Source organism: Podarcis gaigeae (assembly GCF_964106915.1).
Source record: "Podarcis gaigeae genome assembly, chromosome: 11".
Classification (NCBI taxonomy): Eukaryota; Metazoa; Chordata; class Lepidosauria; order Squamata; family Lacertidae; genus Podarcis; species Podarcis gaigeae.
Genome location: NC_139687.1, coordinates 28426795 through 28443714, shown reverse-complemented (window position 1 = coordinate 28443714; position 16920 = coordinate 28426795). Strand labels below are relative to the sequence as shown.

The 16920-nt window shown below is 40.4% G+C and overlaps 1 protein-coding gene across 14 annotated transcripts in view; it reads right to left on the bottom strand.

The window, feature by feature from the left end:
• The window catches only part of MCTP1 (multiple C2 and transmembrane domain containing 1), a 169891-nt gene that overhangs the window by 109218 nt on the left and 43753 nt on the right, over positions 1–16920 (bottom strand). For all 14 annotated transcript variants that reach the window (XM_083703130.1, XM_083703137.1, XM_083703136.1 and 11 more), the window contains exons 2-5: positions 11732–11846; positions 6162–6304; positions 5014–5093; positions 4188–4296 (exon numbers count right to left, since the gene is read on the bottom strand). In XM_083703130.1, coding sequence (XP_083559256.1) covers positions 4188–4296; positions 5014–5093; positions 6162–6304; positions 11732–11846 — 447 coding nt within the window. The remainder of the gene's footprint in view (positions 1–4187; positions 4297–5013; positions 5094–6161; positions 6305–11731; positions 11847–16920) is intronic.

Below are 16920 nucleotides of genomic sequence, written 5' to 3'. Positions count from 1 at the left end.
TTAATAGTTTAGATTGTATGTTCATTATTCCCTATTTTACTTCCATTGCTTAATTAGAAACAATAGTTTATTCCCTCTGGAATTTACCAATTTTTTAATGGACAGATTAGTCAATCCAAATAGAAAGATACCTTTTGGATCTTCTTGGTGTTCATACTACTTAAGCAAAACCAGACATCCAATTGAGAATTATTGGAACTAGTGCTACTGCAACTAAGCTACGATAAACCAAATTAGGAAAGAAATTGCACAAATACTAGAATTATAGAGATAACATATTGACCTCTCAAATGCTAATAGGTTGGTAGAACCCTAAATAAACTGAGCAACATGAGGTTTTTCTTTGCAGACCAGAATTTACTATAGGTAGGCATTGCCAAAGTATGTACCTTAAACACTAGATCCAAATCTACATTCAGCTCTCCACTGAGGATTTGCTAGTTCTAAAACAAACACAAAGTTTTACTAAACCAGTTATACATCACAAGAAACCATGCTACAAACTTTGCACATATTTTTCACATTCGTTCTGCCCTGCATCCAATTAAGTCCTTTAAAAATCATTACAACTCCCTCCCACAGACCAATGCTATAATTCAGTGGTACTTCTAGAGAAACAAACAGCCCAACGTGTTATACTCTAAAATAAGAGGATTATAGATTGAGCGTGATCTCAAGTGAAATGGATCTTGAAAATCAGTTATCTCCAAGAGTGCCTGTATCTAGGTCCATGGGCACCCATTCAAGAACCTTTCCCAAGAAGGAGAGACTGGCAACTGGCCAGTAGTTAACTTAGATTTTCTGAATCCAGGGAGGGTTTCTTGAGGAGTGGTTTTACTACAGCCTCCTTCAAGCAGGCAGGGACCACCCCCTTTGGCAAGGTGACATTAATCACCTCCCTGGCCCAACTATCTATGCGCTCCCTACTAGTTTTTATCAGCCAAGAGGGGCAGGGATCCATAGCACAAGTGGTCACCTTGACCGATCCAAGAACTTTGGCCACATTCTTGAGCCTTACTAACTGAACTCATCCAATGCAACAGGACTAGAGAGTGCTCTGGACAACCCTTGAGATTCATCTGCTGAATAGCAGAGCCAGGATTGTGGTGGAGGCAAGTGGATGCATTGTCCTCAAAATGCTTTGCAAACGTGTCACATTGAGCTACCATCAGTTCTACCACCTCATTTGGACCAGACTGTAAGAGGTCCTGCAGTACCTGGAAAGGTTCTGCTGGACGGTACACTGAGGATGCAATGGAGGCAGCAAAGTATGTGCCTGTCCTCCAATTAAAATATATGGCTTCTAAGCCCACATAAAAGTAAAACAGATAAAACAAATATGCTCCTTGCCTGTATGTTGCAATTATTATTTATTACTGATACCCCGCCCATCTGGCCGGGCCACCCTAGCCACTCTGGGTGGCTTCCAACAGGATATTAAAAATACAACAAAGCATCAAACATTAAAAGCTTCCCTAAACAGGGCTGCCTCCAGATGTCTTCTAAAAATCAAGTAGTGGTTTATTTCCTTGACATCTGGTGGGAGGGCGTTCCACAGGGCGGGTGCCACTACCGAGAAGGCCCTCTGCCTTAACATCAACAACTGAGCCAACTGACTTTAAAACTTTTCAAATTAAATACAAGCCATCTTTTTTTTTTTTTACAGATACATCACAGACCACCCGAAATAACCTCACAAACCATAGTTTGCAACCTCTGAACCAGAGGATGGATGTTGTCCTACAGTGTTTAAGTGCATTCCTTTGCTACTAATTACCATCTTTAGTAAACCAAGCTTTCCGCTTGAAAATGAGGTGTCTCCTATGTGAAATGCAAAGTATGTGGTATTTCAAACAGAGTAAATCAATAGAATATCTGAGCAGCCTGTGAACATGAAGATGTTGCATGGAAGACTGAGACCAGAAAGAAAGGGAAATTTCAGTGTATGTAATGGCACCAACAGTAAAATAGGTTATTTGCCAAGTTTAACTCAGGTCTACTTTAGAAATACTTTCCCCCCCAAAAACATATTATTGGTTTTGAGTTTCAATTTTTAATATAACATATAAAATAATAGTCATCAAAAGGAATACAGAGCTTAGAAAGCTTGCTAAACTGTTCTTATGTAATACAGCATCTATTTTTAATTTATCATTGCTGTATGATACATCCTTATTTCCACACTGACTGACTTACAGAACACTGCTTAAACATTTCATCATGCTACACAACAAACTAACTGCACCAAAATCCATCCAGTTAGCTAGGTCTCATACATCAATTTCTAGCGTTTTGCACCCATCAAATAAATTTTAACTTTCTTCTCCTCCCACATATATTAAAGGCAGCACTCTTATACCCACATACTTGGGAATAAGCCCAATTAAGGTAAAAGGTAAATAGGTAGAGGACCCCTGGATGGTTAAGTCCAGTCAAAGTCCACACTATGAGGTGTGGTGCTCATCTCGCTTCAGGACAAGAGAGCCAGTGTTTGCCCACAGACAGCCTTCTGGGTCATGTGGCCTGCATAACTAAACCGCTTCTGGTGCAATGGAACACCATAACGGGAGCCAGAACACATGGAAACACCATTTACCTTCCCGCTGCAGCAGTACCTATTTATCTACTTGCACTGGTATACTTTCAAACTGCTAGATTGGCAGAAGCTGGGACAGAGTAATGGGAGCTCACCCCAGTGCACCGATTCAAGCTTCCAACGTTTTGATCAGCAAGCCCAAGAGGCTCAGTGGTTTAGACCACAGCGCCACCCACGTCCCTTTTAAGCCCAATTAAGCTCAATGTGATTGATTCTGAGTAGACATATCTAGGAATATACTACATGTAAAACAGGGCCTCCTGAAACTGTTCTCAAGCTGCCATTAAAAAATGTTTGACTACACGATATAGCTAGAGGGATTTTAAAGATTTATTACAGTCCACAAATGACAGCCACAGTAAACCTAATGTTTTAGAGTGCAGGACAGAATGCTAAACATCTCACAAAAGCTTTCCCATGTTACATATTTCCAATTCCAATATACTGCAACAACAAAAACGTAGCCAAGTTTTGAAAAGATGAGCTGGGGTTGCAAAAACTCCAGCACACAAACCTGCAATTCATCTCAAGGGGTAAAAGAAAAATTCACTAAGAAATGTTGCTCTCTTGAATTTCTAGGCAATTTGGTAAAAATGAACTCTATAAAATAACCTGCAATTTGGACAATTTGGTTTTATATCTGCAGAGGTAGTAAGTGAATCATCATGTATTTGTAGACACTTATTTGAGTACTTAACATCACAACTCCAAATAGCAACACTTCAGTTTGAACGTTGAAATCCCATGCTAATTCACATTAAGGAAGCTTTTGCACATTACAATAAAGCTTATCAGAAAAGCCACTGTCTGAAAGAAACTATGGCTTACCATGAAAGAGCAGCATGCTAGTGCATACTGCTCAAACTGCAGCTAACCTGCTCTTCCCTTTGCCAAGCAAGAAGAAACAAATCATAGCACTGACTTGGTACTGGGTTTCCAAACCATAGGTATAGAGTGGCAATGTATGAAAAGCGATTTCGATTTGATTTGTGTTTTAAGAAAATGTTAAGCCTTTACTGGCTACATTAGACTTAAAATTGTGCTCTTGGAAATACATTTCATATATTTATTCTTGGTGCTTTTACCGATACTCAAATTCTAGCTCCTGACTACACTTATGCCCTATGTCCAGGAATGTTCTGGCATAATAACAACATTACTGACTCCAAATAAATGCCTGTTTCAGCAGCTAAGCTCTACACAGAACTAATTAGCTGACTAGTTTTCATAACTGTGTAAGGTTTTACTATAATTGGACTGAAATGTTGCAGTTTGAACACCACAGCACTAGATCCAAAATTCTTTATCTTTAATAAATTCTGAGTGAATCCACTGTATGTTTGCATTCTATCAAAATCCCATCTGTACCAATATCATTATCCGGAGGGGCTGACCCAGAGCAAGGCATCGGTAGTCAAATGCATCCAAAAACTGATCAGTAGCCTTCAATATTTACTGGGGAATAATATATAAAAACCCACAAGAAAATGGCTTCATTTAATAATGCTCACTGATGGAAACATTGCAAAAGTGATACACTTCCCATTAGGAAAGGGGGGAAGCTACACAATTTGTTTCAATCCACACTTACCCCTTCCCGTTGCTGTTCTTTTGGTGTCAGCAATACAGACAATAATATAGTTCCAAGATCTTGGTCAGCATAATGTGGATCCTTTAGACTCAACGTAACTTCCGTTGATCTAGGAAACCAAGTTTAGAAACGGAAAAAAATAAAATGTTTCATCATATTGCCTCCATTAGGTCATACAGTTTAAAAAGGGACAAGAATGGTGTGCCTGTTGCTACCATCTGCCTGTAAGCTATCAGCTAGGTTTGCAAAACTACTAAGGTGGGGAAACAGAAGTTCCATGCAATACACAGCACTTGATCTCCATCCTGTCAAAAGGAGAGGGAGGATTCACTGCATCTCAACTATGTTTGGTGGAGACAGCAAGAAGACCATTACACAGCTGCAACTCTACCTCCCTTGTTTTTAGATAGCTGCCTCTTCTTCCAGGAGCACTGACACATCCCTGGTCAGAGACCTTCTAGGGAAAGGGAGCAAGAACAAGGCTTTATGTGAATTTGGACAGACCTTGAGCTAAACTGGGCAGCCTGCAGAGCACCTTAATCCAAAACAAGCTGTTTCTGAAAACTTAACTTGCAGTCCAAACCTAATCTTGTGGCCAGTTCACACCCCTAATATATACACACATAGGTATAGAGAAAAGTGGTGCAAGATGGCAATGAAACGATGGGTCTATGAAAATTCATTTAAAAAAATTAAAATGTATTGGGTGTCCATTCACAACAACAGTAACTGGTGATAACACCGTCAGTGTAGCATTGCTTAGATCTTTGTCTCCAATCTTGCCCAAAACATCATTATCTACTTCAGTAGCTTTACAACATGGTACCTATTTTGCTCTAGTGAGCCAAGATCCAAAAACGCTGATCCCATGAAGTCATCTTGAAGCCCAAAATCATAATCAAAGACCTAAGGTGAACAAAAGAAATAGCATTTCTCAATGTTGGGGATTCCATTAACAATTACTTGAGAATATTAGCGAAAGCAAACATTATACAACATAACGCATCAACCCTGCCTATACATATCAATGACTTTTAACCATGAAGGCTATGTTCTACCTCTTCTATCAGAAGCATTTTCTAGGACTCACAAGTGGGAAGAGTGCTGTTGCGTTCAGGTCCTGCTTGGGGGGTTCCATAGGCATTGGGTCAGCCACTGTGAGAACAGGATACTGGACTTGATGGCCCATTGGCCTGATCCTGCAGGCTTTTCTTATATACTTATACAAGGAGATCCTCTGATGGAATATCCCAACTACAAAATCAGTGATGTCTCAAACTGTTTTGGACGTTAGGTCTATTTGTATACTGTCCTCATTGGGGTTTACATTTCTATTTTGCCATTCCCTTTTATGTCTGGATAGCACAACACTTGGTGCTGGAGGAGACTCTTGAGAGTCCCATGGACTGCAAGAAGATCAAACCTATCCATTCTTAAGGAAATCAGCCCTGAGTGTTCACTGGAAGGACAGATCCTGAAGCTGAGACTCCAATACTTTGGCCACCTCATGAGAAGAGAAGACTCCCTGGAAAAGACTCTGATGTTGGGAAAGATGGAGGGCACAAGGAGAAGGGGACAACAGATCACGAGATGGTTGGCCAGTGTTCTCGAAGATACAAACATTTCCAAACTGCGGGAGGCAGTGGAAGACAGGAGTGCCTGGCGTGCTCTGGTCCATGGGGCCACGAAGAGTCGGACACGACTAAATGACTAAACAACAACAACAACAAAGCACAACACTGGCCTATGTTTCAAAGAATGCACCAGATATTTTAGTTCTGAACAGTTATGAGAATTGGCAGGGCACAACATTATAAATTTCATAAGCATTTTTATGATATATTTTCATAACTTGAATTTCTATTATGGCAATATCAAGCTGTATAACATTCCATTGAAAAACTACAGCACTGCGTGGAGTGATACAACAACATTGTACTTACCTGTTTTTAAGGAGAATCACATGTAGCTCACCTTTATGTACAGTTGTTCCCTTAAATGTTCAATCATGATTGAAGTTTTTTCTTCCCATACAGGGTTAAGATTCTTATGGATAGTTTTGCTTCTAAACACTTCTTTTCCACCAATTTTAAACTTGACATATGGATCACTTGTCCCTGAAACAAAAATCAAGATTATGTACGACAACTACATGATTTCTGAAAGTTATAAGAAAAACCTTAAAACAAGATGGCACTCCTTATCTTTTTTAAAAAACTAGCAAGTGCAGCAGCAGCAGATGGTGATGATGATGATGATAACTACTACAACAACAATTTATATGCCACCTATCTGACTGGGTTGCCACAGCCACTCTGAGCAGCTTCCAACTATTTAAAACCACAGTAAAGCATCAATCATTAAAAACTTCCCTAAAGAGGGTTGCCTTTAGATGTCTCCTAAAAGTCAGATAGTTGTTTATTCCCTTGACATCTGACAGGAGGGCGTTTTACAGGGCAAGCCCTCTGCCTGGCTTCCAGGAACCTCACTGCTCACAATGAGGGAACTGCCAGAATCTAGACCCAAGTAAAACTACATGTTAAGTGTATGGCTTTCGCCGTGTGACTTTGTCCATAAAATGCTAAATTCTAGATTAAAGGATTTGCACATAAAAGACATTTAACAAGTATACCCTATGAATTAAATTACCTGAAACACATTTCCATACTAATTCAAAGTGCACATAAGCAGAACCAGTGAACTAAGTATACTAACTTGAATGCACACACAAAAGGTCTAGCTTTCTAACACACTGCTGTTTTTAAATAGTGCAAGTCTTTTTCAGCTTGCTACAATAGTTACAGCAGCAACAACAGGTCTGGGCACATGGTGGCAGTATTTTCCCGTTATAACAGATACCTCAGTTACAGACTACAATCTTGTACAAAGGAGATGGGGGTTTCTTAATACAACATTGCATTAAAATAAAGACAAATCTATAGTCAACATTAGACCAGCTGCTTTGCATGAAAATTACCATGCCTGCCACAACCTGTTATTCCATTTGTACTAGCATAAAAAAAAACTGGGGTGGGTCACGTATTCTAATTTAATGTCAATTGCCACTCTTATATCCTTCTGCGTGCATGCTTTAGTTGAGATTCCTGCACTGCAGGGGGTTGGACTAGATGATCCTTGGGACCCCTCCTAACTCTATGATTCTATAAAAAAAGTTAGGGTAAAGGACCCCTGATAGTTAAGTCCAGTCACGAACGACTCTGGGGTTTGAGCGCTCATCTCACTTTACTGGCCAAGGAAGCAGACGTTTGTCCGCAGACAGTTTTTCCGGGTCATGTGGCCAGCATGACTCAGCCGCTTCTGGCGAAACCAGAGCAGCGCACGGAAACGCCGTTTACTTTCCTGCTGGAGTGGTACCTATTTATCTACTTGCACTTTGACATGCTTTCGAACTGCTAGGTTGGCAGAAGCTGGGACCGAGCAACGGAAGCTCACCCCGTCGTGGGGATTCGAACAGCAGACCTTCTGATCGACAAGCCCTAGGCTCAGTGGTTTAGACCACAGCGCCACCCGTGTCCCTATACTCTATAATACCTACCAAATATGATCTGCAAGTTCCACTGAACATATCTGCTTACAAAAATCATACAGAAGAGAAACTGAAATATCTTAAATATCTTTCAGTATGGATTTTTTCATGCAAATAAGCTCTTAACCTGTAATAAGAATAACGCATTTGCCACCTGACATTATGCATCCCTTTGTTATTCAACTCAGTTTTCAAAGAACAAAATTATTCTACCTTACTCTATCAACTTCTACAAGACCTTCTTATCGAAGGTTTGTTAAGTGCCACCATCCTTCTTATGACTGGTACAATTCCTTTAACATACACCTGAGCTCTCAGATTTCATGCCAATTTTTATACTTCAAATATGCAGTGTTTATTACTCTCAGAGCAATCGTTTCAAGTTGTCAAATAGAAACCATTGAATAAAATCCAGGTCTCGTCTCAATTATATGGGCCGACTTCCAGTGGCAATTGGTTCAGAAGAATAGGAAGGGAAACTGCAGGTTCCAATTGACAGAAATTGATGGGTCCCCAGACACTTGTTCATATTTTAATCCTAACTTATCACAGAGAAAACTACTACTTGCAGGATAGTAATTTTGCTGGAATGACATCACCTAGGATAAGCGTGAAGCCACTTCAAAGGCACACCGTAATAAAACGTGACACAACTGCAGAAGCACGAACCTCTGTAATGGCACAAAACGCACTACAGACTCCAGAGGGGTAAGAAGAAATCAAAACCAACAAGTGTAGAAATCATTTATCATACGAAATCACTGTTTGCAAATCAGTTCATCCCTATTATCAAAATTATTTACAATAATTGCTTGCTTTCCTAATACGGTATTAGTCTCTCCCACCCACCTCCCTAGCACATTAAGTAGCAGTACTGAATGCTTCCATTCAGTACCTTTTTTCTCTCCTATTATATAGCCAAATGATTCAGGAGAACATGAGAGTTCGCTGACTTTGCCCATTATGAATCCATGTTTTCTTCCTTCTTGTCCTCTAACCACCTAGCCAAGCCTTACTACTGCATCTCTCATCTCACACCAATGCTAGGTATCTCCAGTGCCTCTTGAGTACTTCTGATGTCCCCTACTCTGTCATTTTAAGGACATCCAGCTTCCATTATAGGTAAGCAAAGTCACACCCGCAGGTTATTAAGTCTGTTTAGCAGGTAGATGGGGAAAACTGGTGGTAATGTCCATGCACGATAACCATCTTCCTTATCTTCCTCTGCTCTCAGGGGAGGGTCTACCAATTCCCACTCCTCAAATGGTATCAGTTCCCTTCTACCTGACTTGGCATCTGGCAGGAATCAACCAGCTGCCTTTCCAAACCAATATGGGTAATAAATCCTTTAAAATGGTGGCCATATTACTTTGTCCCTCTCAAACTCCCAACCTGCAACTGATGTTTGAAGCTGCCTGCGCCAGAGACAACCACAGTGTGTAAATTCTTGCAATTTTAGTTTGGATTAAGTGTAGGATTAGTTAGACCAATATTGTGGTGTAGTGTTTTATTTCAATGCTGCCATTCCCTGCCCCACATCCCTTTCCCATATGCTCCTTTTAAATAAAATGCTTAATTGGGCTATAGCAGTTTCTGAATACGCTCAAAGGCTTGTTAACTCTCCGCATGGCTTAGGCTGCTGGTACCATGTTACGGATTGTTAAAGGGCCTGAGAAAGCAGAAAGGAGGCAGCGGGAGTTGCCATGCCAGAGACCTGGAAATTCAGCTGGCTGTTCTGCATTATTGAGGAGACACTCGGAGTCCCACACCCCTATCCCTAGGTGACCCATACGCTGGTGGCAGCAAAGAGAAAGGATGGCATTGGGTTCCCTAGGGCTATGAAACAACCCTACAGAGTTGGTGCTGGAGTGGGGAACCACTCTACAATTAACACTCAGTTCCACAGCTCAGATCTAAACACTGCTTTTATTTTTATACACACACACACACACACACACACACACACACTGCATAGTATAAAAGTGTTTTCATTTACTAGGCAGTCTGGCAGGCCCTGTTCTGTGGTTATGCATTAAAAGGAGCAAAGCACTGCCTTTTCAGCATTCACAAAATAATGCTTTCAGTGCCACTCAGCAAGGGTCAGCAATAAATCTATTTGAGGTAATTTGTTATTTGCTGCAATACAGATAAAAAGTGATTCAGAATGTGTTAAGCTTATTACGATGACTAGACTATCACATTGAATTATTCCTCATTATATGCCCAAAGCATTATCTCTGAAGCAAAAGAAACCTAGAGCACCAGGATTATCTAACTACCACTCAAAGGAGATTTACTGTTTTTGTTCAAGGAGTTCTTTACATAAGATTTTACATATTCACAAGTAATGTTTTGCATGCCTGTGACATTCGGAAAATCCAAGGCTACAGAGACAAACATTAATAGCTTTTCCATTTTAATAGCAATTCAGAGGGCTACTGTGGTTTCAAGACAGATATTAACAAAAAAATCCAGAAGTAAGACTCAAAGCAGCAATTTTTTCCTGACTTCACAGTGGTACTCAGTGCAAAGTAGGAGAGTTAAGCAAATACCATTTGAAGCTTTCAGTCTTAGCACACCACCTCACTCCATCACTTTCCAGTTACATTTCAGGCACCCAGGTGAGGAGCACTTTTAACTTTCTCCAGGTGGTGTTGGTGGCAGAATAGCTAGAAAGCAAGCGCCAGGGCATCAGGGTCTGGCTAGACACTGAGGATACTGGATGCTGATGACTGGGCACCAGGTCCAGAACAGGCAGAGTTGGAGTCTGACTTGGAAGAAGGGATCAGTGATCTGGGGGAGCCTTTAACAGCCAGGAGATGAAAGTCAGAGGCAGGAGAAGCTGCAGGATTGGAGAATGAAGAAAAGGTGCAGGAGGAGGGCAAGATAGCACAGGCTGGTGTAGAGTCAAGACAGAAGGGGGATGTTTTTTCCAAAGAAAGATGACTTCAAAGTAAGATAGCAATGCAAGAGTCATATTACTATATATAATCAAATGCAAACAAGACTGTAAAAAAATCCTGAAGTGGTAAATGCAGGGATGCCTAACCTTTTTGGCCTAAATTCAAGTAATAAATTGACGCAGCAAAATAAATACTACTCAGGACCATCTAAAAGGGGCTAATATTTTCTGTGGTGAGCTAGTTTCTTCCCAGCGCCTATTCAGCCTATATCTGAAAGCACAGTATCAAATCTTCCTATGAATTCCAGAATTTAAATTCAGTTCATATTTAAATTTCAACAGGGAGCCATCTTGATTATTAACCTTTATATTTCTTTTCGTTGTTTCATGTAACCAAAGGTTTCCAACATCACAGAGCCTTCAACATACAAGGTTGGATTAAAAATGCCCTCCATTTGTCAGGAAATGAGGCACTTTTGATTCAACCTATTTAGTTTGAATTCAAGCAGAAGCCTTTACATAATTGTGGGGACCTGTTACACGTGCCAAATAAATCCTGTTCCGCATTTGCAAGAACGCAATCTTTCCATGTGGCAGCACCTATACTTTGGAATTCCCGATCAATATTAGGCTTTCTTAGTACCTGCTAAAAATGTTTTAGTTGACAAGCCTACCCAGATATTTAGACAGTTGCTGCAAGTTTTAATCTGTTTGTAGTCTACTGTTATTTTAACTTTTTGAAAGTTGTAAACTGTTGTTGCTAATTCTTCTTATTGATAGTTTTATCGTTTTATCTTTTTTTGTAAACTGCTTCCAGGAAATTTTTTTACACTCAAGTGGAAATTGTATGAAATAAATAAATAAGGAGCTGCTTCATCATAGGCTAAGGTGCACTTTAAGAAATTACAAGGCTTTTTGTTGGTTTTGGTGCAACAGACCAAGAAAGCTTCTCCGCTGGAGATTGTTACAAGCGTAGCATGTTCAGTGCACAAATATTAAAATAAAAATGTATAAACTTTAACCAAGGTAGGTTAACCTTTCCAGCCTCTGCAGAGTGTTTTATGTAAAAACAGTGTTTGATCAATATATTCTTACCTCTTCGATCACGAGCTGCTAGATTATGACCTCTTTTTAATGTAATGTCCAACTGGTACATTCCGGGTTCAGCCAGAGGCAATTCTGCATTGCTAGTTCCAGTAGGATTGGCTCTCTAAAAAACAAAGAAAATGCATACATGATGCCCATGTTATTAATCTGATTTGCTGTTTTGCAAAGTTATGTATTCATGTAACTATTTATTATTCATCTTAATAAGTTATGTACCAATACTGCAGTTTCTAAGCAGTGTTCAAAAGGGATTTCTCATACACCATAAAGTCAGTTAAAATGAAACATAAGCTCAGGGAGGGGGAACCCTCATAAAATGCCTGCTGAACTAAAAAAAGATATTCACCAAGCACCGGAAGGTCAACAGGAAGAGGGCCTGGCTGAGCCCAATCAAGAGGGAATTCCACAGAATTAGGTCTACAATACTGAACACACACATCCTGGTGAATATGAGCCACGTGTCTGAGCCATGGGGGACCACTAAAAATGACTAGGAAGTGATATAGAGCATTGAGTGGTCCTTAGGGTATCATGGACCCTTGTAAACGAATACGAGAACCTTTAACTTAGCCCTATAGTGTATGGCTGCCAGTGCAAACTTTTAAGCACTGGCACTATGTGCTGATGATAGCCTGCTCCCACCAGTGCTCTAGTTTCAGCATTTTGTACCAGCTCTCGCTTTCAAACATGGCCCGGGGCTGCTTCACTTACACGTGCATTGCAATAATCTAGTATTGAGATTACTAACGCATGAATTACCATGGACAGGCTTATCCCTGTCCTGAATGCCTGTAGACGGCATACCAAACATAGGTGGCAAAAGGTACTCCTAGCCACTGAAGCAACCTGAACCTCTAGAGATAAAAATGGGCCCAGGAGCACACACACCCCAAACTACTAACTGGCTTTTTCAGAGGGAGTCCAGAACTGGCAACTAACTGACCAAACTTCCAGACACAGAAACCACCCACCTGAAGTGCTTTCCTCTTCCCAAGGTTCAAACTCAAAGACAGAGGCAGCCAATACGGCTTCCTCCAGATGTTGCTGCACTACAACTTCCATCATCTCTGACCATTGCTTGGTAAGAGTGCAACCTTGTCTTGGGGGCACCATTTTGGTTACTCCTGCTCTTAATATGTCATGGATGTTTCATATTCATAAATGCTTCTACTTAAAGTTAGCAATACACCTAAGGAGCCAAATCATTAATTTAAGACCTGAAGAATTTTGTGATGTGGGTAGATTTAAGTAATTATGTTTATCCCTTTTTGCAACACCTCCTTTATTTTCAAAGCAAAGAATGAAAGAGTTACAGGAGTCCCCCAACCAGCTATTTCCTATATTTAGTTATTTTATTCTGTTGTTCATATCTGAGTAGTCTCACACTAATCTTTAAGATTGGAACAGAACCTACTAGTGATTGCCGCCTGATCCAAGGTAGGTTGCAACAGGAACACTACCACCATGCAACTATATGTTAAAATATTAAGAAATGGTTCCCCAAATGCATGTTTGGGTTAAAAATAGGTCCTGGGTCTGAAAAGGTTGACGATACCTGATCTAGTGGAATCTCCACTTGTAGAAATTACGGGGGGGGGGGGAGCACATCTTTAAAGTTGTTACATGTTACAAATATTATTGATAAATGTATCCTTTCGACTTGACAGCTCAGGAAAGTTCTCTAGCTTTAAAAATCATATAAAATCAACTCCTTTGCCAGTTTCCTTCATTCCAGTGCCAATTTGCTTTATTGGCCAAGTCCTTGGAAACCACTCGGTCCCCACCATAATCCCTCCAGCGGGAGGTCACGTACTCACAGGAAGGTACTCATAGGTATCAACTGCTGGGCAAAGGCACTCCTCCCGACTTGCACTCCTCCTCTGGACTTGCAAACCAAAATTCTATTGTCCCTTTGTAGTAGGTGCTTAGAATGTACTTCCCAATACATATCCTGTTGCCCCAACACATTCCTCCTATGTTAATCATGTATAATCCTCCCCTTTTCTGATGTAGCAATGATGCTTAACGAGCTGTATGCTGGGATAAGGTAGAAACTTTTAAAAGTCCTTGTCACCCCATCCTCGGGGTTCAAAATTCCTCTTTGAACCTGTTTCGCAATAAACTTTGGTCTACAGCTATTTGCTCCGGTTGGTGGCTGGACTCCTTCCTTTATTCTGCAGGGACCCGTGGGCTCTGCCCAACAAGCTGGGTGACTGAGCAGCCGCACATCTAGATTTTTCCATAACACCATTAAGCCTGTAGTCTGCTGGAGCGCTTGGAAAAACAGCAGTAAAAAAAATCTAGGTTGTGGAACATAGAAGTAGAACATAGTAGCAACATATTTTTTTGCACGAATTAAGACACCCTGAAAAAGTATAGAACTGTAAGCCTCTGGCCTTAAGTTTGCTAGTTCAGAACAATGTGGGCTGATTTGGCTGTTATACCAAACGGCTGATTAGACATTACATGAAGAAGCCACAGAGAGTGTCTTGAGCTTAGACTTTTGTTCCTCCGCCCTTCTTCTCCAGTGCAGAACCATTCACTTCCGTCTTAAAGTAACTAAAGTTTACTTTGTCACGCAAGCTCTGAAAAGCTGTGGTTAGCTATGTTTAATGGAAGCCAACCAACTTCAGAACATAATCTGTGAGGCTGGTTTGTTTCCACTACAGTAGTTATCTGAACCACATATTAGGGTTCAGGCAACAGCAATTAATCTAAAACTGAAGCAGAAATTTCCGTGGCTGCACCAGACGAGAGGTGGATTGAAGTGTGTGAGTTAGACCTCTAAGTTTTTTCTCATAACAACAAAGTATGGTTTACATCTGAATGCAGTCACAGTTTTTGTATGGAGACAACAAAGCATGGTCAGATATACTACCACTCAGCACAGCAAGTTAATTCATCTGCTAACTTTGCAAAGGGGAAAGAACCCAGGTTAAAATTGCCTCAGCTTGCTCACCAATCATAGGCTAAACCAATTAGAGTTCCTTTGGATTGGACATGAAAAAACTCAATTTAATTTTAAAACAAGCGCTCCCAGTTCCTTCTTGCAGTTATGCCAGAGAGGAGGGGAGCTTACAAACCCAAGGCCAGTACCAGAAACACTAAACCAAAGTTTAACATTACGTCTCGACCAGGCTATTCAGTTGGTCAGTACTCATTAGATGAAAATGGCATTTAAAATTAAAACACTACTTCATTGAACTTCTATATGTATATATTTGTAAAAATCCAGTTAGACAAGATAAAAGTAGAATTTATTTTTAATACCATATGTACTAAAATTATGATTTCTGTTCACCATCCAGCTTTCAAATGATGTGCCGAGTTTATATATAAGTATGACTGTCTTGGTGACAACAGCAATCAACACGCTAGCCAGGAAACGTATGTCTGATCCACTGCCTGCTAGCTATGTACCTTGCAGTAATAAATGCTGTTGTTTACAAGTTGTTATCATTACAGGAGGGAATCAGAAACAACATTGTAATATAAAATGACACAAGGTAGTCTTGACTTGTTTGTTTCATACCATTGTGAGAATTGCATATATAAATTGCATATCAAAAGTAGTAACGGTACACAGCCACCATATCATTAGACATATTCAACATTATATTGTAGTTTTGCAGCAGATCAACAATAAAAAGAATCTACTGAAACATTTATAAACCATTTCAGCAAGTACTTTGAGAACTCCAAAATTCTATATAAATATTAATTGTACCACTTAAGGTCTCTTATGGAGGGTACATGGACTTTAGCTGGCTTTAGCAGCCAACCAAAATGTGTGATTACCAGGACAATGTCCTTCTTCCAAAGGGTGGAGCCCTGATTTTGATCTCACACTGAACTTCCTAAACCTAGAGCAAAGTGATGACAAAACCCTTGGCTTCCCTCTCCAGCTCCAGGCCTAAGGCTGGGATGGGAAGTGAGGGATAGCACAAAATATCCAAGAAGAAGAAGAATTAACTCCCAGTCAAGCAAATTAGGTGTAATGTACAAATTACTCAAGTCACACCTAGCAAGGTCTTTGGATCCAGGAAGCTACAAATATATTTTGCATGGATCTTTTAAAAATTCACAATAAAGGTAAAGGTACCCCTGCCCGTACGGGCCAGTCTTGACAGACTCTGGGGTTGTGCGCCCATCTCACTCAAGAGGCCAGGGGCCAGCGATGTCCGGAGACACTTCCGGGTCACGTGGCCAGCGTGACATCGCTGCTCTGGCGAGCCAGAGCCGCACACGGAAACGCCATTTACCTTCCCGCTGGTAAGCGGTCCCTATTTATCTACTTGCACCCGGAGGTGCTTTTGAACTGCTAGGTTGGCAGGCGCTGGGACCGAGCAACGGGAGCGCACCCCGCCGCGGGGATTCAAACCGCCGACCTTTCGATCGGCAAGTCCTAGGCGCTGAGAGTTTATAAGACTACTTTGATTACTTGAATATAATTTCTGGATTCACATTCAGAAGCAACTTTATTTTGTTATAGTCTTGCTATAAATTATATATATTTTTATAAAATGAATTTTAAGGATTATTAAGCAATTCTACACTTGATTGATAACCAAGGTTTTTGTCACATTTTCTACTGGTTTAAACGTTGAATTCCTGTATTTTATTCAGACTGTCCATTAATAGTTCAACAAGGTATCATGTATACTTACAGCACAGACTGGCTAGGTCCAGTTTTCAATATCATTTTTCAAACATGGTGATGCTATTCCTCCCACTCATATCAATGATATAAAAATACTTCTTGAAATTTTAAATTCTTATTTAAAATATAATTTCAAAAATACGTTCAAATTAAAACTTATTCCAGAGGTATGAGGTTTGAACTATACACACCGCAGTACCAAACTAAAATGATGAACATGGGACTCATTCAAGGCAGTGGATTATTCTCTCACACAAGGATGCATTAACCATATCTTGGTTATCCACATGGCCAGCATCCCTCACAATATGCATGAACAAGTCAGTAGGGCTCTTTTTTAAAAGGGGGGGGGGACAGTCAAAAATAACATTTGGCCAGTTCAAAAATTACATTATGTCATGTGATGTGGAAGGCAATTTAAGTAGTTCAGGTCCTGCAGATGTTGTTGGACTATAATTCCCATCATCCCTGATAACAGGCCATGTTAGCTGGGCTCGTGGTAGTTGAGAGAGCCACA